The 18,160-nt window shown below is 47.2% G+C and overlaps 1 protein-coding gene across 1 annotated transcript in view; it reads left to right on the forward strand.

Annotated features, from left to right (window-relative positions):
* Window positions 1-375: 375 nt before the first annotated feature.
* Window positions 376-18,160, forward strand: part of LOC144470895 (CUGBP Elav-like family member 3) — a 234,202-nt gene continuing 216,417 nt past the window's right edge. Inside the window, exon 1 of the mRNA XM_078182485.1 lies at window positions 376-553. Within this exon, the coding sequence (XP_078038611.1) occupies window positions 376-553 (178 nt within the window). The remainder of the gene's footprint in view (window positions 554-18,160) is intronic.

The following is an 18,160-nucleotide window of genomic DNA, read 5'->3' on the forward strand; positions in this document are numbered from 1 at the left end:
TCGCTCGCCGGGACTTCGCTTTCGGCAAATAACGCCTCCGTTTCACGCTCTCGCCGACTCGGCCCCCCAAGCCCCCTACTTTCGGGCCCCCGTTCGGTCGCTCGGTTACCCCCGCTGACGACAGTTAACGAGTACGTTCGTGACGCTGCCCATCCCCTCCTCACGTGTCAACTGCCCACTGATTTTGCCCCGCGATCGTAGTTTATGCGCGACGCGATAAGTAATCACGGACTACCCTGGCCGCCGAAAACACGTTGCAGACGATCGATCTCTCTCGCGTACGTGTTACCGAACGACGCCGTAGTCAAGGTCGTTGACATTGAGACGCCGAGTCCTGACCAGTTTGGGCGCGTCCGTGATCCGCGAGTGACAAACATGCTGATACCGGTACCATCCTCGCCGACCTCCAGCAACGGGGACGCCGCCATCAAGCTTTTCGTCGGACAAATACCCAGGCACCTCGAGGAGGACGCGTTGCGACCGATGTTCGAAGAGTTCGGCAAGATCTATGAGTTCACCGTCTTGAAGGACAAGTACACCGGCATGCACAAGGGTGAGTGAGAATTTCGATTTTCAGAATTTTTTATCCGGGCTAAATTATCATTTTACGGCTTCTTTGTTTTCACATATAATTCCGTCACTCACATATGGGTAACATGACAGTCAAAGTGTTCAAAGAAACGAGGGTGCAATAGAAATATAAAAATAACTAGGGTTTAACAAAAATGCACAAAATTGGTATACCTAATAAGTCGATTAGATCAAAGTGATCGTGTAGAGTGTGATTATTACTTCTAATTGATGAAAAAGGTGACAAAACCTTTACCATACTAGTAAATACTAATTAAAAAGAAAACACTCGTAATTTTTTTTCCGAAAAATCATTTCGCTTCGGCGGGTCTAGAAAGGCTGAAATCACACCCTTCATCCTTAAGGTCATTCGATAACATTGGAATATTCGAAATAGTAAATCTTAATCCGGCGTGGAGGTTTCGATGATCGCGTTTGGTTGGTTTTCAGCCGAGGGATCTGTCGCTTCAGTAGCTCTCACGCGCTAAGAAACACCCTGTATATGGTATTGTCGGCGAGGTAACTTTCGAAACGCGACTGAGAGATTAATCAGGATTTATTCTTTTGTTTCACGACGTGGCGTATGACGGGAACGCCGCGCCGCTCGGTGGGGACAGAGAAAGCGGTGGGCGAGAAAGAGACGTGGGTGTAGGGTGCGGCGTGGGTGGAGGAGGTGGTGGATGGAGTAGGAGGAGGAGGAGGAGGAGGAGTTGAAAGAGGGAGGAAAAGAGTGAGAGCAGCGAGGCAAGGGACGTAGAAGAGCGGGCTAAGCCGGTGAAACAATAAATTTCGCGGGCATTCACGTCGATCGCCGAGAGGATGAGCCGACGTCGACGATCGACGGCCTTTGTTGGCCGGCCGTAAGCCTCTCTATCCACCCTTGGTAACCTCTCCTTCTCACCCAAGGGTAGGCAATCTCTTCCTCGCTCGAACATCGCGGTGCACCAGACGCCGGCAAACCTGATACAATAGGACAACGTTCACGAACGCTTCGTGCCGTTTCCGCAGCGGAAACTTCTCCCGGAAACGGGGACTTTAACACTGACGTCACTGGTCACCGTCCGCGCAGCCTCTTCTCATACCGGCAGAGAGGTATCTAATGCCACAACTCGATCCCCGCTGCTCGAATTACGATGGGGTCGGTTACGCGATACCTTTCGTATAAACGAGAGAGGGATGCGGAAGGGACAAAAGCCAAGAGAGGATCCTTCTCCTCCCCTTTCTCCTCCTCTTTCTTTCGGTGACGCGCGCGGCGCTTCGCCCGGGCCGGGATTTTATAAAGGCATTTGGAAAAATGAGACAACGCTCCGAGAGATACTCGGATTGTCTTCATGAATTGTGCATCAGTTGAAAAGCCGCGGGCTGAATGATTTTATTCGAAATTCCGGACCGGCTTCGACGATCGTTTCGTTATTGTGAAGCGATACGATCGCTTTATATGAAATGCCCGGAATTCGCATGGTCTAGGGTGGCCTGTAGTTATGGTCGCTTGTACGGAATCAATTTTTTGTCCCCGTCCGAGCCGTCTCTTACGACCGTTTAATAAAGCCGACGTTTAATTTGATTCTCGATACGAATTAAAATTGAAAATCTGCGATCAAAATTGACCATCGTTGCCGAATTCAACAAATTCATTGTAACTTGATCTATGGATGTAACAAGAAAGTTTGGTATATTTTTATAAGCAGAATTTCAAGCTAGGATCATTTTTATATGAGAAACCGGTCGAATTTTTCGAATCGCATAGCAAACAATTTATACCGCATTAGGAAACGAGGTTCCGATGAATAATTTGCATCGATCTTTTACTACTAACGGCGTCCTTCGGCAGGTCCGCTTTATTTAATTTGTCTAAAAAATGGCCGCGATATGGCCGGCGAACTGTAGTCAGGAACGGACGGGAAGAACGCAGGCATTTTACAATAAATATCCGGCCGATAAGCCGCACACAACCCTGGCGCGGCACGGGAGAGAGCGCATTTTTATTTTTGTAGGCATGCGAAATTTATGGTTGACGAATGGCCGTTCGAGTTTTTGCCGGGAAATAGCTCGTTAATCTTTCGAATTATTCTCGCTTCCAACTTCGCCACGCTTGGTGCGTACTCCGAGGATCGCCAATATTTCGTTGGCCTCCGTGTCTCTAACAAGGATGGATACGTATATTTAGCGAAAAGGAGCGTTCACACACATACGCGCGCGCGCTCGCGAGCACACGCCGACCACGCCTATTAAGTTTGCTATTTCGTGCGCTGAATATTCTATTGTATAATCGTTTCGCCGATGTACAACGGAATGCATCGGCGACCCGTTTCGCAATTAATGTCCGGGAAAGCGCAAAGTTTAAATCTCGCCCGAATTTCGCGTTTTTTTTCCTCTTCTTGTCCCGCGGCGAAGTTGTTTTCCCGATCGCTCGCATTCGGGAGTAATAGCCTATCGTTAATGTATATAAAACAGCTATAAAGCCTGCTGCAAAGCGATTTTCAGCAATCGCGGCGCCCCGGTACCTGTAATTTGAAACTTTCCAGTAAACAAGGGCCGTATGGATGCGACGCGTTTTCGCCGGAACAATTGGGGGTCACTTTGTCACGAACAAACGAAATCTATTCGTTTGCGTTGACATTCGGCACGTCAAATAACGCAAGCGTATGTCCGCGAGTACGTTCCGTCGGTGGGTCGCGCCGGTTGAAATAACGGTATCGCAGCGTTCGTTGAATAAAAACCGATGAACAATACCAGATAAAAACCTACCGAAAGGATTAAGCTACTTACCGAAATCTCCGTCAACGGTGCGGTTGACAATTCGTATCATCGGTGGAAAATCTTATTAGATTTACTTTACATTTCTTCGTACAAATAATAGCCACAAATTTTTAGCGATTCTTATGTGAAGCAAAATGTAGTAGATTCCCCATGAATGCATCTTTGTCATTTCAATAAGCATTTCAAAGTAAACAATGTGGTACGTGCAAAAACGACGCGTTTCGTGTACCTACTGTTAATTAGCAAATTCTAGCTACCATTGGCGCGTACATATGGTGACGGTTCAACTCCGTTAAGGAAACGTATTCGCGTAACCAACAGCAGCGGTTTCATCGGTGCGGTGACTGGGTTTCCTACATTTTCAATACACTCTGCCAACAAACTGTCCACTGTCATGTTTTTTTTGTTCGAAACGCAGGCAAAGAGCGAAGATGGGCGATGGTACGGTTACAGATACAGCTGGCGGTGGGGTAAGGCAGGGGGCAGGACAGTGTGGCAAGAGCTCGAGTTAGGGAAAGGTAGTGCTCAACGACGACGAGGCTGCAACCGACACGGCAGTCTTGTAGTTTCGAAACAGCTCTCCAATTTTAATGAGACCCGTCTATTTCTCCGCGATTCTGTCTCCGTGTTACAGCCTGTCTTCGTGTAATTATATTTTGATTCCTCGAGCTGTGCAGCATCCATGCCCCACCTCACGGCCCACCTCCGGTCGTCCATCCCTTGTTACCGTTTCCGAGCCAAACTTTTCCTCTCTCTTTTGCGCGGCTCCTTGTTCCTCCCGTATCGTTTATCCTTCTCCACCCTTCGCTATTATCTTCTCATCGTACCCTCTTCCTCTGTCTCTTTCATTTCTCGGTCGTGGTAGGCAGTAGCTTGTTGTGAATGCTAATACATCTACCTCTTCAAGTCTTTCGGCTACCATCGACCGCTTGGATCATGGTAGTCGACCCCCACTCTCACTCCTTCTCTCTCTCTCTCTCTCTCTCTCACTCTCTCTCTGTCTGCTGTCTTTCTCTCACCCGTGCTTCTTCCACCCCCGTCTCACCCCGTTCGGTCACTTTTCTCTTCTTGGACGGTCGCTATGCTGCCTCCTCCTTCCGTTCGCCGACACTCGACCAATTTGTTTTACCCTACAGATTGAGTTACAATTCAACGTAAATAGAAAACTACCGGTGCCCCGGCCTCTCTGTTCACGGAAACTCGCTTTACATCCCCTTTATTTCGCTGGCTGCCCCATTGACTGCCACTTCGGCATCCTTACTTAATTACCGAGTAGTTACGATACTTTGGTAACTTTTCGTCGTCGGTATTTGAGGACACTTCCCGCGTCCTTTGTTCCTTTGCTTCTTCGTTCTCTTTTCCATCCCAGCCGTCTACTACGGAACGTCGCTGTTCCGCCCTGTGTCTCGCTGTCAGCGCAACGTCGTAACTTATTAACGAGTGCATAGTGCCGTAACTTTTCGAATAGAGGAAAAGACGATAATTAACTGTCTTAACAACGGGGCCCGTGTCGGCGGCGCGAACGAACGGTCCGCATGAAGCGCGCCAAAGTGGGAGCAATAAGTTTGCGGCGAGTGGGTGGACCTTTCGTTGCCTGGGAGGAGAGGGGGTGTATACAATGCAGTTCGACGCTACAATTCACAATCAAACGATATCGAAATGCAACGAACGGTGGAAAACGTGTAGCGCGGCGCGGCGCAGGCAGTGCGCTGCGGGGCGCGGCGCGCTGCGTCGGTGGTGGCGGCGGCTGCCGGCATAATTTAAGCGACGAGCGTATATCATTTTGTCGTTCAATTAAATGTATTAAAATATAAATCTTGATATCGGCGGTGGCCACAGAATAGAACCAAATGAAATCATTTCCTTTCAATTGCAAGCGTTTGTGCAGTAGAGTGGATTTAAAGAGGACGCGTCCATCGATTCGCACATACATATATGTATATCGATGCGAGCGATAACTACGAGTTTAACTCTCGCGAGCGGTTTGCTCGTTTCAGCGTATTTAACAGCAGTGTAGCAAAGGGCTCAGCTGTTGGGGTGGTTGGCACATGGGGACCATGGCACACGCCATTACAATGGCAGCCAACCCCGCTACCAGCCGTCCCGCAATCTCTCTCCTCTCTCGACACGAGGTTCACAAGGGCTGCTCGTCTGTTCGTTTCGTTCGTTCGTTCGTTCGTTTGTCTCGTTTCGTTCTATTCCGTTCGTTCGTTTCGTTTCGTTTCGTTCCGTTCGTTCGTTCCGTCCCGTTTCGTTCGTTTCTTTCGTTCCGTTGGTTCGTTCATTCGTTCCGTTCGTCCGTTGTCCGTCTCTTCGTCTGCATGCGCGGCTGTATGTTATCCTACTTTTTTCCCACTAACCTCTCTACATCGGCCCTTCTCTCTTTCTGTCCTAGCCCACAAATCGATCCGGTGAACGCGTCGCCCTCTGGCCCATTCAAAATTGCTTCGACTCGAAACAATTTTCCGCTTAAATCGACAATGGAGTAATTATTGTTTTCGGTTTATACGAAATTCTCTTAACAATCGCGCCGCGTTGCCCCCGACGATTATATTTGTCGACGTCTGCGCCGCTATTCGACCGCGATTCATTTTTATTCCTTCGAATTTCGACGTTCTTTGCTTGATGACGATCGAAAGATATTTAGGAACTGTTTAATATCAATTATTTTTTATAGATCCGACGTCATTAGTTCGCAGACTAAACTGTTGTATGTAGACTATGATTGAATTTGTCTTGATCTGAAACGTATGAAAGGGATATAATTAAGAAGAAATTTATTGAAGTTTTGTAGTAGTTTATAGAATTTTTCCTAGGCTAATTTAATATCATTGGATCATATTCGCGACAGTTTTAGATGTTTACCGCCCTGCTGCTCAATTTCTTATTTCCGTCTCTCTCGTTCTCTCTCCGCCCAAGGTGCACGCCGGGCAACAGCCACAAGAAAGGGTAACAAGGTGTCACCGAGTTAAATTAACATAAACAAACGTACCAACTTTACTCCTTCTTAGCTCGTGACATGAACTGAATACAAGAAGCCTGTTTTCAAGAACCAGTCTTTCACCCGTAGCTAATTAAAACTAAACGGTTACCACTTCGCTTGGAAGGAACGAAAAGTTTGTTGACATTGTCAAATAGAACAATTTGTATAATTAAAGTACACGAACCAGATCAGCTTTTTAGTTTTCATTTTAATAACTAAATTACTTTGAACTTGTGAAATTTGCGAGGGCGTATATTTTATAATGAACGTGTCAACGACTTCCACGAAACCATATTTCGTTCGAAACATCTGTAGCCAGAACGAACGTTGTAAAAAATATCAAAGTTGTCAGCGTTGTGCGCTGAACCCCTCGGAAGACTCGAACACACAAGTTCTACCACTCACTTACCCTGATCGTGCACTTCCGTTAAAGCTCTGCCGTTTCGAAAGTCGACGGCGTAGAACCGGATTATCCTCGGAAACGGAAAGAACCGTTCATTGACGAAACGGTCCATTAAAATAACGAGAACGCGTATTGCCTACCGCATAAACAGGATAACAAGAACACGAAGGAAACAGATAAAAATACCTTGGCAGATTGTAGGCAGGGAGTGTATGAGCGGAAACACCCTCCTAAGAAGGATTTGTACGATAGAAGGGAGCAAGGCACTGGGGAAATAAGGTAATACCTACGGCTTTGTCTCGATCGGGGGCAAGAAGAGCCGCCGATAAAGGGAAGTAAAGGACACCGGGTTGCACCACCTTATTCCCCTGCAACGATGCACTTTCTCTTTCTTACTTCGGCCGGTCCTTTATTACGTCGAAAGGAGAGCGCACCGCGCCGCGGCGCGGCCCATATGGCTATTGCGGCCCCCGGTATCAAACTAGAATTACTCTCACTCGGCAAGGGATAGTGTACGGCAAGGGAAGAAGTTCCAACCGAGGTCGAAGCCGGCTGCTGGAAAATTCCGGACCGCCGAACACGAAGAATGGGAATTCCCATCGCGGCGGCGGCAGGGGGTAGGACCTCGAAATGGGAAGCATAACCTGTGATGCATTTTCTGCCGTTGTTCCGGCGGACGCGAAATTCTCCGCGAGGCCGTGCCCGCCGCCGCCGCCGCCGCCGCCACCGCCGAGATTCATTCGTAGCAGAACAAGAGCCGTGAAATTCTTTGGGGCCAAAGCTTTTATACAGAATTCGTTCCAGGCAAAATATAAAACCGGCGATTCTATGGCGCGCTTTACATACCGCGGCTATTCTATTGGAAAAACTAACTAATTACTTCCCTTCTTAAATAAGATCTCGCTGACGCCGAGGACAGAATACGTCTGCGCCGCGACGCGTCGCGGGAGAAACCTATGTTCGTTCTTCCGTGTGATCATAGCTCTCGTATTTTTATCACGGTTAGCTTGGTTCGTCGATGTAAAAGAACTTGACACGGTGTGCGGCAACTATAATAATATTTCTCGTATTACGAAAGGCAGTTCAGAATCTGCGTCTAATTAGTGCAGAAAGAAAACTGGGCTAAGAGTCCATATACGGAATATCTTTTTTATCGAGAAGGTTCTGACCAAGAAATTCAAATCTCACGAAAACCCCACCTTTTCTAATGTTTCAAGCAGTGGAATAACTCAACTAACAATACAAATAACCAATTCCTAGAACGTATATTAGACTTTGAATCTAGAAAATAGCTAACGAGTTTCAATATAACCCGAACACCGAGCAGAATGGTTCTCCTATCGAGCTGCAAAGGTATGATATTTCTATCAGGCAGCAAAGTTAGGGATTCGTTGATCAAACGATGTTTCCATCAGCCTCCGAAGCTAAAGATTCGTTGATCCCCGAAGACGACAGGCATGAAAGATTGTTGCAGTTATCAGACCCAGTCGCTATCGCAATAACGAGCTCCGCCGAAGTTCCATGTAAAATTTAAGAGCCCCACCGTTTTAGGTTTACATGCGAACGCGATGCATAGCCGAGGACATGAAGATAATCCAGACGGCGGAAGTACGGCAGTGTTCGGAACATCATGGCGAAAGCTCTGCAGCTAGCTTCTTCGTCCCTCTCTCCACCACGGCGATATATTCACTCTCTAGTTTAGAGCGTGCTCTTCTCCTCCTCTCGCTGGTCTAATGTCTTAATCTTTCGTGTGTGAAGAATTGGGCTGGGTCAAATGAAATTTGCATAGTCGTTACCAGCGCCCGCCTTCACGAGGGGTTGCTCCGTCGATCCGCCTTAGGCGGTCTCGGCTCCGTGGAAAGAAGACAACCAGCACGATCATCCGTTTGATTGCTACGGAAAACATTCCGTAGTCGGTGCGCCGGCTGTTGGCTTGAAACGGGCGCCTTTCTAACGCTGAGACAGAAATGAAGCGTTTAAATGCGTTTTATATATAGAAAAAGCTATCCGGTAACCGTTGTTGGAGGAGCTGTCAAGACGAAACAGAACAAAGACCTCGAACGTTGTCACACATCTTGTACGCGCAATTAACCGCGGACGCGACAGCGCATTGAATATTGAATATATTTAGTAACAAATCTTCTGTTGGAGCGCGGGGTAAAACACTTAGCGGTATCTCGGCAGTATTTAAATTGTAAATGCGTTTAACTGTATCTCCGGGCCAGTCGTTACAGATGCATCGGCCGGGTTACAAGCTGTAGAAGCGATACAGGGTGGCGGTAAATTATAAGAGTCTGCATCGAGGCCAAACGGTTCGTAGCTCTCCAGTTACTTTCAATTGGTTAAAGTATCCAAGAAATTGCTGCAGCGTCCCGTGATCGATCCCTGAAATAAGCGTCTCCCTTGGATAAGGGTCCGCGGCAGGTGCATAGAAGAGGAGGACCTTGAAGTTGTCGAGGTGTAGAGACCCGGAGGAGAAGTGCACAGGAATAACGTAGAACGCGTTGGCTAGGTCAGGAAGTTCAGAAGCCACAGAGCCGATAAGGGCTTGCCAGCTATGCCCGTTAACGACTATGTAAATTGACGGGTCTATTTATTCTAGTCGTCGTATCGAGGCTCCCGCGGATGAAGACATCGGAGGTTCAATTTCTCAGAGTCGCGCTCTCCTGCCGTCGCGCTGCGCCACGCCGCTCCGAGCCGCGCCGCTCCGAGCCGCGTTGCGTCGCGCCGCCGGCGTCGACTGCGATAATTATGTTAATTCCGCGTTAACCCCCATTTGTCCCACGCGTCGACTTCCGTTCGCGCTGGCGACCGGCGTTTATCTCGGATCGAATTCTATCCGTAGAATTCTGCGGACGTCACCAGTCCCCGGCGGCCACGGTTATTATTATATTTCCGTTCTTCTTGCCCGGCTCCTCGTAATGTACACGGTTTTACGTTCGGTCCCAGAGTCGCAAATAAATTTAGCGACCGCGGAATTGCTTCCCCGGCTCGGATACTCGATAAGAGAGTGGGCTATCATAACGCGCTGTCCGACCATTTTATTGCAATGCTAAAGTAGGTATTGATCCGAATCCAGAAGAATCACGAACTAAGGTGCTCGACGACCATCGATCCGTCGCGCGGGGGAGGGAAAGAGATGGAGCGACCAGGAGGCGGAGGTGGAGGTGGAGGTGGAGGAGGTGGAGGAGGTGAAGAAGAAAGGGGAGGAGGGTAATCATTTTCCGTGTCCTCCTGCTCCTCCTCCTCTTCCGTCGGTTATCCGAATTGGGTTCGAGGGGGTCTCGTAGCAAAGTTGGGGACTAGGAGAGGACACAAACACCTCCTTTCGGGTGTTGAGAAGGAGAAGGGATTGGTAGGCCCTGGATGGCGAAGAGAGAATTGCTTTCTCTCTCGGTTTGGAATGAGAGGATGCATGAGAGATTGCTCCAGACCGTGGAGAGCGGAGTGAGGGTGCTGCCTTGGGGTTCATTATTCAGGGCTATTGATTTCCATCCACCTCCTACCATCAGCCCGCCCAACACCACCAACGACCAAGAGCAAAAGAGAAAGAGGAGCGATGAGGGGCGGAGAGGGGGAGGAGTAGGAGGAGGAGGAGAACGAGGGAGATGGGACCAGAAAGAGATTGACGGGCGGCCGTTCTCTCTCTCTCTCCCTCTCCCTCTCCCTCTCTCTCCTTCTTTGTGTATCTTTTTTTCCCCTTGCCGACCATACTTTCTGTATCCCGTTCATTGTGTCTTTTGCTTGGCGGTTTCTCTTGCTCTAGTCAATTTTTCATCCACCGTGGAATCAATCGGCGCGTTAATTGGTACGCGTTTTAGCTAAGTGCTTCCTCGGCCCTGACCACCCGGATATTTCGATTGATCGGTTTCCTCCGTTCCGAATGCATGAACGCCTAGAAGTTGGCTGACTTAGAAAGTTTGTTCGTTAGTTACCCCGTTTGCCCCGGTATTCAAATTTAGAATCCACACAAGTGCTATTCTGCTATTCTGTTATTCTGCCCCGAGATCGGTGCGTATTTTGTCTAACAATTAGATCCGTCCTCGCCCCCAGCCTCCTCTTCCGCGCAGTTTGGCTTTTCCCACAATTCCATTATTCGACGACGCATTGTTAGATCAGTATTCTTAAAGACCGGAATTGCGTCGGACAAGTGTTGGCTCACATTTCTATTATTCTCGTTTAATGGAAACGTCTAGTTCGCGACAAGGAAAATTCTCTTCGACAATTAGAGATGAATATTAGAAGAATTAGCTGAGCCCGAAATCAAAGTGAAATTAAAATAAAATTTCAAAGAAGACACCTAGAGGAATTTCGAAATATCATCGGTTACGATTCGCAATTTATTTATTAATATTAATAAGTATTTCTATATATACGATATTATAGAAATATCTATACTAAATCGAAAGATGGTCTTTCGAAGAAGAACTTGAGAAAGTTATTGCTCCGGCGGTTTAGGCGGCGAAATAATAATGCGTTCGGTCCGAGGTCATTGTTGTTGAAGCGATTTCTTTGCGTTGAGTAAACGCCAGTGCGAAAGAGGCCTTAGGCTACAACTTACGTTGAAAGTTTCTGTTCGCAGCACGACGATCCGCAGGAACTTGCGAGTTTTCTCTTTGAAGTCCCTCGGCCGTGGTTTTCCGCCTGTGAGAAATCACCTTAAGAATCATGGCTACCGCGACGGGAGAAATCCTGGTCCGATCTCTATCAAGTATTCGAGGTTTTGTAGGGATGTATAAAAAAGTAAGGAGGAATGATAGCAGTCGCTCGAAAAACGTAATCGATCGCGAGTCGTCCGTTTCTGCACGTCGTCGGTTGATTTACGTACGATAACGTTTTCTTATCGGTGGCTCAAATTGAATGGTAACAAATACGATGAAAATAGTTTCCGTTGGGAAATTGCTGAATGTTTTACGAACGACTTTTACGAGATTAAATTGCATGTAACGGTCCAGTACTTTTAAAGGAATAAAATGATGCAATAATTCGCGTAGCAGTACGAAATATATTCACGAAAACATATTCTTGCGAAATATTCGAGCGTTTGCGTGCAATTCAATCGCGTTCAGTCTTTCTTTTTCACTATTTCAGTTTTTTCTTTCCACCTCTGAACGTTTATTAGTAATCATAACTGCATTTTGCAATGACATTTTGCAATCTATAAATTGTTAAACGCTGAATCATTTTCTTTCTTGCCCTACTATAAATATTCGTTGATTAAACTATGTAGTTTACATATTTATGAGAGAAATCGGTGAGTGAAATATAAAGTACAAGAAGAATTTTATTGGAATAATAAGGAATCACCCACAATTCGATATTTGTGCATGGGCAAAAACAAATCAATGTTCTTAGAAGCGATGGAAATTAAGATAGGAAAATATACGTCAAAATGGAGGCAGACAAGGCTGACCAAGACCCCGTGCGGAGCTTTTCCGTCGTTATTTTCTGAAAACTCTATGAAACTGCAAACGCTCGGTTTCTCGTCCTCGGGTTGAAGTGGCAAGCAAGGTCACGTAACGTAAAACCTTATTAGGCGTCAGTCTCTCCGTCGACGACGGAGCCCGTTCTCTCTCTCTCTCTCTCGGACGCAGGCAGACGAGTCGAACCGTCAACGTAGAGGCGGATGGAATATATAGCCGACCGGCGGTATACCGGCACAGAGAGGTATACTGGTCGTGTGCCTATAGGGATTGCAGCGCCGCGGGCGCCGGCGCGAAACGCTCGCTCGCGAGACCACCTCCGCGTGGTGGGCTCGTGACGTCAGCTACCCTCAGTGTGCGGAGAGCGACCGCAGTGTACACCATCTCCACGTTTTGGCAAAGAAGGCAGAGTCGTTACAGAGTGAACGTTACAGAGATTCCTCGATTCGTAGAGAGCAGCTGGACAAACAGCACCGTAGATCGCCGCGACTCGAACCCGTCTGTTCTCGCGAATCTCGGTCTGGTCGTTCCCTAAAGTGGTGGCGAATCGTCGAGACGCCGGGGGGACGAGTCGTCACGAGGTCCAGTTCGTCTCGAGCGTGTGTCCGGTTCCGTTTCGCTGGTAGGAGACTACCGGAGCCGAGGCGAGGCGAGCCGATGCGAGGCGAGGCGGACGCGTGTTGCCTTGACCGCCGATCAGGGTGACGGACCCGTTCCTTGATGAATACGACAACGTCGGCTGGGAGCACAGTCGGTAGCCACGCGGTCAACGCTCTCACCGGCGGTACCAGCATCTCCGTGGGGGCTGACACCTAGCACAAGGAGCGTTTGATGCGGAGCTAGCGGAAAGACGATCCTGAAGCGGACCGTAGCCGCGTGTGCGTGATACAGTGCTGTTATTGTTGTTGTTCTTGTTGTTACTCGTGGTTATTCATACACGTGCCACCGGTGTCGCGAGTACTGACTACGTGTACTTGCGACGCGAGATCGTCCTCTCCAGTTCTATAGAGTGACCAGAGTGCCGCGTCGTTCGCGAGTTCCGTTCGCGGTGTTATAAGATTCGTCGGGAAAAAAAACCGTGCTACCTTCGACCAGGCTCCACGACTTTGCTTCCCCGGTTGGGCTTGCGCTCGCGTCTTGCCAAGGCGAGATTGACGGGGCACACGTGGATCCGGATCCGATCGTTCCTAGCTCACGTGGTCTTCTACCGGCGGCGCACTCATAGCGCACGCTTTCGCGATAACAACTCACGGACCGGTCTTGTTGAATCTGTTATCGATGTTGCGCGTCGAGCGTGATCGGTGAGTGGTTCCAGTGAGTGAGTCCGAGACGGGGTCACCGAGAGAAAACGATACTTCCGTCCTGCTGTTTCGAGTTCGTGACGCGCGTGTGTCAGTTTCATGTCGCGGATAGGTGGAAAGGGATGACGGTGCATCATCGTTGCGCTCCGGACACTGTTGAAGACGACGAAGAGGACTCGTGAACTGAGAAGAAGACCGTCTGCGACTGAACGGGAGGCGTGCACCGTCTCGCGGCTAGTGATACTTCGTAGGATTTCCGAGATCCGCAAGTACGCGGAGCAAACCTAGCAGCGTGGAGCGCTCGGCGATCGTGTGGCCGCGCGCCGCGGACCTCTACGCTTATCAACCAGGTACATGCTTTCTCTGGAACACGGTCACCGTCCTACGAGACAGGGAACTTTGGCTGGGTCTCTTTATACATTTTTTTACCAAATACCTATGACAATGCGATCGACGTTTTCCAACTAACGACCACTAAAATATTTCAAACGTGTAAGCTAGCATTTTCAAGGAAACTCCTCGAAGGGCGCTATGAACGTTTTCCAACTGGCAATGATTAACCATCTGCACTGTAACAACGAGTCAAGTTCGCGATAAAGATTTCATGCGACATCTTTAAACACGAATGTTATTCTTTTCTTCTAAATCGAAGGAAACTTTAATTCTTCTATTATCAAAGTCCAGGAATGAAAGTAAATGGGGGCATGCAAGAAATAAAAATCGTCTCGTTTTGTTACGGAAACTATTGAGGGAGAAGAAGGGTTAATCAACACAGCTGCGAAAGAAATTGTAGCGCAGGTGGTTAAGATGGTCGATGATGGTGCATAATTCCAGTAAACGTTTACGGCATATGCGTTCTGTGGCATCTCAGAAGTTTCAAACATGTAGGTTAGCATTTCGAAGGAACTTCCCGAGTAGGTACGTCTTCCAACTGACCGTGCTTAAGATCGATGATTAAGATGAACATAAAAGTTTGATTTATTCCACGTTTTCCATAATGGTTCAAACATGTAGGCATTTTCAACAAAACTTCAATTCAATTTCAATAGACTGTCATTGTATTTCTAGGCGTCAGGTTTTGTCTAGATGACAACGAAAAAATTAATGTATACGTTCATTATAATTTTAATTGAAATTTTTCATTTAATTGAAACTCTGAATTAAAACTGAAAATTTAAAACTCGATGTATGGGTAAGTGTAATATGTTTCCCTTCTAAGACTGCCAATCCTTCGAATATCTCCTGAGAGTTCAATTCACGGAAATACACGGCTGACAATATCTTTTTGAATGTTGATAAATGTACCGGCTGTTGTTCAGAATATAAATCGAGCATAGAACCGTCGAGTACAGGATTGACGTAATTTGTACGGAGGATTTCCGAGGGATTTTAATAATATTCGTCAATTCGTTCGGATTTTCTATCCTCTGGCTTCGCAATAAGACGACAACTCGGGCTCTCCAAAAAGATGGCAAAGAAGTTCTTGTGGTATGTCGAGCCATTCTTCAGTGACTAGAGCTGCGCGAGCTTTCGCCGCTTCGAGGGTGCATTCTTGCACCACCATTGCCTCTACCGAGCATATTCCAAGTGTGCTCAATAGGATTCATATCCGGTGACAAAGGGCGTGCTATTTATCCATGACGTCGCGTGTATCTATCGTTTTTCTACAAACACATCTTGCGAAAGTCGGGAAGGTAGTTTGCCGAACGAATGCCGCAAGCACGTGACACTGGCCGCGATGCTTCTCGTGCTATTATGATATCGTGCAATAATGGATTCTCTAAAAATACATTTAACATTCTGAGCACTTGCCTCGTAACCGCGTCTAAAATTTCTTCCCCTACTACTTTTTATATTAACAAGGCAGGACTTCGGACTGGAAGCTGCCGATATTTACAAACGCGGTACAATGCCGCGCGCAATTTCCTTGAGAGTCCATATGTTTCCGAGAAGTTAGGAAGATTGTTATACTTTTCAAATTTATCGAATACATGCGATCAACGTAGAATTAAAAGAAAATAATACGCAATAACTAATATAGTTTACTGTTTGTAAAATATATTAGTGTATATGTTGGTTGAACAAAATTTTTACCATAATCTACGAATTCTTATTTCTTTAAATTCGATGGCCCATAAACAATCGCTGTTGGACAACAATTTCAATAACCATTCGATTTAAGTTAAAATTCAATATGGAATCGGACGAATATTTTCGCACGATCGTAATGGATTTCTTCTTGCATAATGCTGTTGAAAATATCCACGACATCCTATAAATTCAGGCAGATCTAGCCAACGTGTATTGGCATTATTATTGAGCCGAAATCCGGAAGCAATATCGCAAGTATAATAATCGGTGGCTGTATTCCCTCCGGAGGAGAACGCTGTCGAACGGATGCATTTGAATCGCATGGCAGAGCAGATTGTTCGCCGGAGAATGGCAGCGGCCGGTAAAAAGAGGGCTCAAATGAATCGTGGCGAAAGGCGATTAAATTTTTGCGTCTTGGTGGTCGCCGCTTGGGACGCGGTACCACTTGAGTTTTGGTTTTGGCAGCGCTTCCAAGAGTATTTCCTCCCTGTATTTGCAATCGAGCAGGTTACAGCCTGACCCGAATCCTTAAGCCAGACCACGGTCACGGGATGCCGCGCGACGAGCAGGCACGTAGTAACCTACACGCCAGGCTGTGCCAGGAGCGTTTTCCTACCTCGGCTTTTTATTCTTTTCTTTTCCTTAACCCTTGTCTAAAACTTTTCCCCTAGACGATCTCTCCCCAGCCCCCGCTGCTTTCGGTTCTGCGAGGATACGCTCGATATGCGAATACAGGGGATCCGATATTATACGAGTCGAACAATACTCCTTATCTGCGTCGGATGTCGAAAAGATCTTCGGCAGCCAGCGGATCCTGAAATTTCCATGCTTGAAATAAAAATTTCTTCCCCGCGCTGCCCCCCGTTCGAAGAGCTGCGAAAGAAAATACGTGGGAAGTGGTCGACGATACGTTTTGCAGAAATATTTCTCGAAATCGATCGGGTGCAGCCCGAGTTCGCAGCGTCTCGATATACAGGGTGTTCAAAAATAGTGGTTTAAGACGTTACCCGTATTGTTCATAATCGTTTAATACCTCGTTCTCTCGATGGAAATACATATATTCTTCGAAGTCTAGACGGAAAGCTTAACGCATATCGTTCGCGTTAAACAACGTTTACAATCAAATAATCTCACTAGGTCCTGCTTCGCAAACGATGAAATAGATTTTAACGGATAAGTAAATAGTTTCTACTTTATTTGAAAATTCCGGCAACTTTTTAATATCGCGTATTTCATGAAGTCGATCGGGTTGCAAGCACGAGTTCGCGGCGCGAGTGCTCGATGTAATACATGTATAATTTTTCGCAGAAGTCGGAACGCGTTTGCGGACAGATTCGATATCGGTCGGGTGACGTGCTGCGAAAGTATTCTATTTCCCGTTGTCCCGATAGCAGGATTTATTTACATGCTCCTTTGTTCCGTTTTAACGTATTCCCGTATAACGCCTCGGGGGTTCCTTAGTATTCCGGGCGCATTTCGAGCGCGATGTTGGTAAAGAGTCGCACTTGTTGGCGTCCATGAACACGAGGACGTTGGACGTGGGGACGCGGAGGAATCGGCCGGAGGGTAGCAGCAGGCCGAGGATCGCACTCGGAGGGACACTGGAAAGCGAAGCCAATGCACGGCGGTCAGCTCGGACGGTCCCCCGGGAGATTTCTGGACCGCAGTCCTAAATCAGGTTTCATTCCCTCGGCGAGTCTCCGGCGCCTCAACCCCTCCGGCTCGTCGAACCTGCTCGCGATATACCGAACAAAGAGAGGTGAACAGCTCGCAACAATTTCTTTTTTCTACGGACCGGCAATTTTCTCCTACGTGCTGGATAGTATCGAGCGCGAAAGCGGAAAATAACCCGAAATAAGAAAATACTCGTACCGAGCGAGACACACGACGCCACCGTAAAATATGGCACCCGCTATGGTTCTGCATCAGTTTCATTGGACGAAGCTTCGTTCTTGAGATAGCGGTTCAAATTTGGTGATTAGGAGCTCCTGCTTGTAGCAGCATCTTTCTCGTACAATCATCCTTGAAATTTTCGTCTGGCAAACAAAGTTCTGGTAGAACATTCATAGATCATAATATAATCGAAAGGAATAAAGAAATGTTGCCAGGAAAGTTACATAAATTAATATATAAATTATATTATTATAAAGTAAGTTACTATAAATTATTGCTTCTAACAATAAGGAACATTTGACTTGCGCTGCTATTATTTTGAATTCTTCAATTATTAACATCTACAATGATCAATCTATAAGAAGACAGAATTCTTCTTCTTTGCACTTGTACAATATAATATTATATTTCGGATGCATATATGCAAGCCATCCAGTGTACGTAAGAAAGGCATCCGACACGACTTGTCGCGCGCGATTCCATGAAACCGCGTGAACTCTCGTCGTTCTTCCTCGATTTTATTTTATTGGATTTTTTCTTCTTTGGAAATCGATCGACGAAGATTGTCGTTCCAGCGGAGTGGTGCCTGTCGAAGCATCATATCGCGTGTGAACGTGCTAAGTCGAAGGTAACGAGTCGACGATAGGGGAAACAGGCCGAAGGGGACGATCGTTCGACCGAGAGATCTGCACTAGGCACATGCATTATCGTAAACGATATCGCCTTCAGCCAGACG

This window comes from Augochlora pura, chromosome 6 (genome assembly GCF_028453695.1).
Source record: "Augochlora pura isolate Apur16 chromosome 6, APUR_v2.2.1, whole genome shotgun sequence".
NCBI lineage: Eukaryota > Metazoa > Arthropoda > Insecta > Hymenoptera > Halictidae > Augochlora > Augochlora pura.